This window comes from Balaenoptera ricei, chromosome 15 (genome assembly GCF_028023285.1).
Source record: "Balaenoptera ricei isolate mBalRic1 chromosome 15, mBalRic1.hap2, whole genome shotgun sequence".
Taxonomy (NCBI): Eukaryota; Metazoa; Chordata; class Mammalia; order Artiodactyla; family Balaenopteridae; genus Balaenoptera; species Balaenoptera ricei.
Window position 1 is genome coordinate 45,282,035 of NC_082653.1, and position 5,694 is coordinate 45,287,728.

The window sequence follows — 5,694 nt, forward strand, 5'->3', positions numbered from 1 at the left end:
GGTGTATGCACGTGCTAAAATTCCTTAGTCTAGACACATAAAATGAGGCATTTATTGTATGGGCATCATACCTCATTCAAGTTGATTTTTAAAAATCAAGAAAGGTTTCCAAGAATGGACAGAAGACCAGAGCCAGACATGCACCTCCCTGAGGGGACAAGCGGAGCCCTCAGCAGCTGCCCCTCCCCCACCGGCCAGGTAAGGGTCATCCTCACCCCTCCACCTGCATTCCCCCCCCCCCACAGTAGGGTGCACACAGCTGCCAGGGTGAGATTCCAGGTCATACCCCTTCCCCGCTTAAACACCAGCCGCTTTGCTTCTTGCCCCTAGAGCAGGCCAGCCAAGCCCCACCACAGGGCCTTTGCACTGGTTGTTCCCTCTGCCTGACGCTCTCTTCCCTTGTGTCTGCAGGACTTCCTGCCCTTTAGGTAGGTTTCAGCCTAAATGTCTGTCGTCTCAGAGGCATCCCTGACCGGGGTCCATTGGCACCCATCTATATTTCACCCTTCACTTCGCTTCTAACAGAGCCCCTGTAGCTAGCTCCCTGATCTTAATTACTGATCACTGCCCTCCCCCCCACACCCCCTAACGCTGGCCCGGGCAATGCCACAGCCACGCTTGGAGATGAGGCCGGTCCGCACTGACGCCTGCTCTAAGGGTAAAATGTACACACACAGAAGAGGGTAGGATATGTCATTCACAATTGCTTGTATATGCTGAAATAATATTTTGGATATATTGGGTTAAACAAAAAGTATTGTTTTTATACGCTTGTTTCTTTTTGCTCTTTTTGTGTCTCCTAGCTAATGTAGTTACGCAAGTGTTCGCCTTATGTCTCCATCAGGTAGGGGCTCTACTACCTGGAGTCCCTGGCCCCCGGCTCCCCTGCCCATGCTCCGTCTACAGGCCCCAGACCCTCTGGCCAGGGAGAAGCCCCAGAAAGGTGTGCCAGCTGAATAAATAAATGAGTTGTGAGAAAGAGAACCCGATGAGCTTTTCCTAAATAAAGGTTAATTCATTTATGTTTGGCAAAGAAGTTCCCCGAGGACGGGGCGCACACGAGGTCTTCCTTCGTCTGCCTCGGAAACTGCAGCCTTGTGAGCCGGGGGACTCCTAGACGCGGACAGCCGAGGTGGGGGCCGAGAGACGCCCCTTCCCCCTTTCAGACCAGGAGACAGAGCTCGGGGTTACAAGCATCGCCGGCCTCGAGGAGGTGACACCTTCTGCGAGACTGGGGTGAGTCGGGTTGAGGAGCGCGCGAGTGGGAAAACGGGACTCGGAGAAGAGGGCCGGGAGTGGGAAAGAGTGAGCCGCGTCGGGCGGGTAGAGAAGCGAGAGGAGGGGCAGGATTGGGGGAGGGGCGGTACTAGGGCGGAGGACAGGGGCGGGCGGAGGGGAGGGGCGGAAGAGGAGGAGCCAGGCGGGCGGGGGCGGGACGATCCGGGGCGGCCCAGGGATAAAGACTCGGCGGCTGGCCGGGCTGTGCTGCTGTCACCGGATCGCTCTTCGGCTGCAGCTCCGTCCGCCTCCGAGAGATCATGGCCGGATCCCCGCGCAACCCGCTGCTTCTGCTGGCCGCCCTGGCCCTCGCCCTGGCCCTGGCCGTGAGCCCTGCGGCCGGGCAGGGCCCCAGAAAGAAAGGCATGGTGGGCGGCCTGATGGAGGCGGACGTCAACGAGAAGGGCGTACAGGAGGCGCTGTCCTTTGCCATCAGCGAGTACAACAAGCAAAGCAACGACGCCTACCAGAGCCGCGCGGTGCGCGTAGTGCGCGCCTTCAAGCAGGTGCGTCCTGTCTGGGAGGGGGCGCGGGGCCCGGGGTGCAGGGGCCGGGGAGGGAGCGCGGAGCCCCGGGTGCAGGGGCCGGGATGCGGGGGCCGGGGAGGGGGCGCGGAGTCCCGGGTGCAGGGGCCGTGGGCGCCGGGCCAGGCTACAAGTCAGGGGCGCCGGGGCCGGGCGGCCCTGAATGCGGGAGGCCGGCCCCCGAGAGGGCGTGGCCTGCGCGGTCACCAGCCCCGCCCCCCAGCCCCACCAGCTCTCGGGAGGGCAGCCCCCAGCCCCTTGAGGCCCCGGGGATCGCGAAGGACGCGGACGGACTTCTCACCCTGGCGCAGCCCCCGGCCTTTTCCGGCGCCCGCAGCCCTTCGCGGGACCGGCTGGCCCTCTGGGTCGACGCTGGGGTCAGGGCCCAGCCTCCTGGGACCCGGGGGCTTGGCGCAAGATGTCAACTAAATGACCACAGGCGAGGGAAAAACAGACCCACACCTGTCTGCCCTCCTGGCTCTGCCACTGAATGCCCTTAAGCACTTTTTCCTTTTAACTTTTTGTTTTGACATAATTTCAGACTTACAAAACAGTAGCAAAAATAGCACATAGAATCACTGTAGATTCTTCACCCAGATTCTTCAAACGTTAAAAAGTTGCCATAGTTGCTTGATCCACCTGATCCCCACGTACATGTGTGTAGGGATGTATATATGCATTTATTTTTCTGAACCCTTTGAAGGTAAACACTTTTGTGTATATTTCCTAAAAACAAGGGCGTTTTCTTCCATAACCGCAATACAGTTTTGAAAATCAGGACTCTTTAATACACAGGCCTTATTCAGATGCCACTGATCATCCCACTGTGTCCTTTATAGCCAAGGACACTCCCAGGCCACACGATGCAGCCACTGTCCTGCAGCCCCTTTTACTCTGGAGCAGCCCCTGGGCTGTCTCATGACCTTGGCGTTGTTTCTGAAGGGTCCAGCCAGTTGGGGCTCAGACTGTCGGTGGGTTTGGGCTGGCCTGATGTTTCCTCGAGATGAGCGAGCCTCGGGTCACACAGAAGAGGCATGCTCCGCTCTGAGCCTCCTGTCAGCAGATGCCACTAAACGTACCTGGCCACCATGTTGTCGTGTAGTGGCGTTGGGGACAGACACTCTGAACTTCCTCCAGACCACCCGGAGGTTATCAGCAAACAGACAAGTCCGTGAGTTGGCCCGTGGTGTCCAGTGTGTCCCAGAGCAGGGGGTCTGGCATAAGAATACAAAGCTTCCTGGACCGTCACTTCCACCTGCAGGTCACACCCATGCAAGCAGCCTCCGGGCTGTGACATCTCACTCCCACCCTGAGATGGGCACACGGTCGCTGACAGACTGACCTCTGCCTCTGCCAGCCTGCCTGGGGTTCTGGCCAGATAAGGAGCCCATTGTCAGAGTTGAGAAGAGGGCAGGAGGGAGAGTTAGGACGGGCTACAGGGCCTTGCGCTGGTCCTTGAAGGAAGGCTAGAATTTAGACCATCCGGCCTGCGTCCCATTGGAGAGCAGGACGCAGCCACACAGCACCGAGAGTGTGGTCCTGCATGCCAGCCATAGGGCTCCCTGCCACCTTCTCTTGAAACTTCAGAAGATGGGTCAAGACCAGACCCATTTCTCCTCCTGCAGCAGTGGGCTGGTGCTGTCCCCTTTGGATACGACCTGCTCTCCCCGCTCACCAGGTCCCCTCCAGCCTGCTCCTCTCCAGTGTGACACTAGCTCACTGGCCGCATGGGGAAGCTGACAGCAGAGGGATCATGGTTCTACCCAGGTGGGGTCTGGCGCCTGGTCCCTGGCCCCTCATTCCGTGTTTCTCCAGGTTCTAACGAGGCATGTCTGGGATGCCCGTGTGAAGCCAGAGTTCACTTCTATTCTGTAATCTCACGTGTAAAAGGCACGCAGTATATGACACACGAGAAATATTCCCGTCAAAAATCACACCTAAGAGGAAGGCATTCCAGGCAGTCTTTTATTGGCCTAAACGTCCGCGAACGTGAAGCTCTCATTTTCTCCTCTTCCAGGAGGGAATAAATAAACCTGGGCTACATGCAGGGAACGGGATGCTGTGGGCTCCACCCTGGGGACTGGAGTTCAGCGTAAGCGTAATCACCAGGCAACAGCCTTCCTGCGGATGCAGTGTGGACTCTGAGACAGGGCCACCACCTTGCGCTCAGTCCCCTGCCTGGCTCTGGGCGCTGGCCAGTTGCTTGCCTGTACCCTGGCTGGCTCCTCGGAGCTATGCCTTCTGTTCCTGGACCCAGTTAGGGTGGTGGTCCCTGGCTTCCCCCTCTGTGTCCCTGTGGGAGATGGCTTGTTGGAGCAGCTGGTAAACAAGTTCTGGGGAGGGCCTGGGGCGCAGCGGCCGTCAGGAGGCGGCTGTGCTTCCTGGGTGTGGCTCTGGCAGCCTGTGGACGCGAGGAGCGTTGGGAAGAAGGTAACCACGTGTGTGCAGCCGGCAGGTGTTGTAAGCATGTGTGCTCTCTGCATGTCCAGGTTGTGTCCGGGATGAACTACTTCTTGGATGTGGAGGTTGGCCGAACCACGTGTACAAAGTCCCAGGCCAACTTGGACAACTGTCCCTTCCATGACCAGCCACACCTGAAAAAGGTACGTGCCTGATGGGAGCAGGGGTTGGGGGTGCCCATGGGGGCGCATCGCGGGTGCCTGCCGGGGCTGTGAGGGGAAGGGTATGTGTGTGCACGTGACTGCTCTGGATTTATGGGGTTTTAGCTGGGGAATTGGGGCACCGTCTGCTTTGGGGATTGTTGCCTGCGGGATGGAGGACCCAGCTGCGGGTGTTTGCTGGGAAGGGAGAAAGGGCCCTTTAATCCCAGCCTCGCGCCCCCATCCCCGGGCAGATTAGAGGGAATTGGAGGCCTGTAACCGGCCCACCATGCCACCTGCTCACCAAAGGCCAGACTGTCCTGGGGGCTTGGCTGGTTCTCAGGGGTCTCGGCCTCGGGCAGGGCTGCACTCCTTTGTCACCCCTCCCGGACCCCACCTCTGCAGGAGGTTTCCTGGACCTGGCTCCCAGCCCCTGGGTCCTCCCCTCTGGTTCTGTCTCAGTGCCAGCCCGCTGGGGGAGGGGGCTGGGGCCAGTGCACTTTCCTCTTTAACTGTAACCCTGACCGACCATCCCTCTCTTCCCTTTCGCAGCAAAAGCTGTGTGCCTTCCAGGTTTACATTGTCCCCTGGATGAACATCATCTCCCTGGAGAAGTTCAGCTGCCAGGATGAATAGGGGACTGGGCATCAGGCAGGCCGCTGACCGCCTCTCACTCACACCCCCCCCAGAGCGCTCACACCTCCCTCTGATGGGTGACCTGCCTGGTGGATGTGCCCTCCATGTGCCATCCCAGCAGACACACCCAGAAGGCTCCTTGGGCAGTTTTTGAACTGCTGAGGGGCTCTAACTCATTTCTTTCTTCTAATTGCTTTCCAAGTGAACCAAACGCCCTTGCTCTGCTATTTTACTCAATAAAAAGGTAACAGCAGCTACTGCTTGAGTTGCTCACTGTCTCGGGCGGTGCAGCGGGAAAGTTCTAGGCAGTTACTTTATGGAGGCACCCCGTCTCGTCTCGCTGGCTCTGAGGGCAGGCAATGGGGAAGGGCGGGGAGTGAGCATGGCAGGGGAGCTGGGCCTTCAGCTCTGGTACTCCTGATAACCGGACAGGGGAGAGGAGGGGGGAACCTAAGCTGCTGACCCCAGAGACTCAGCTGCTGCGTTTGCAAATGAGTCAGACCGTGTGCTGGGGCTGGACAGGAGGCTGGGGAGGTGATGGAGCCTGAGACCTGGGTCACCCTCCGAGGGGCTGTACGTGTGCTGAGCTGATCAGACTCCTGGGATGACTCTCACTGGTCACGTTCCCTAGAAGCAAAATAATGATTTACGTCTAC

The 5,694-nt window shown here is 58.8% G+C and overlaps 1 protein-coding gene across 1 annotated transcript; it reads left to right on the forward strand.

The window, feature by feature from the left end:
- Positions 1-1,427: 1,427 nt before the first annotated feature.
- Positions 1,428-5,295, forward strand: LOC132348704 (cystatin-C-like). Its single transcript, XM_059896522.1, has 3 exons — positions 1,428-1,784; positions 4,292-4,405; positions 4,955-5,295. The coding sequence occupies exons 1-3, from the start codon at positions 1,539-1,541 to the stop codon at positions 5,036-5,038; spliced, it is 444 nt and encodes a 147-aa protein (XP_059752505.1). The 5' UTR covers positions 1,428-1,538; the 3' UTR covers positions 5,039-5,295.
- Positions 5,296-5,694: the final 399 nt, after the last annotated feature.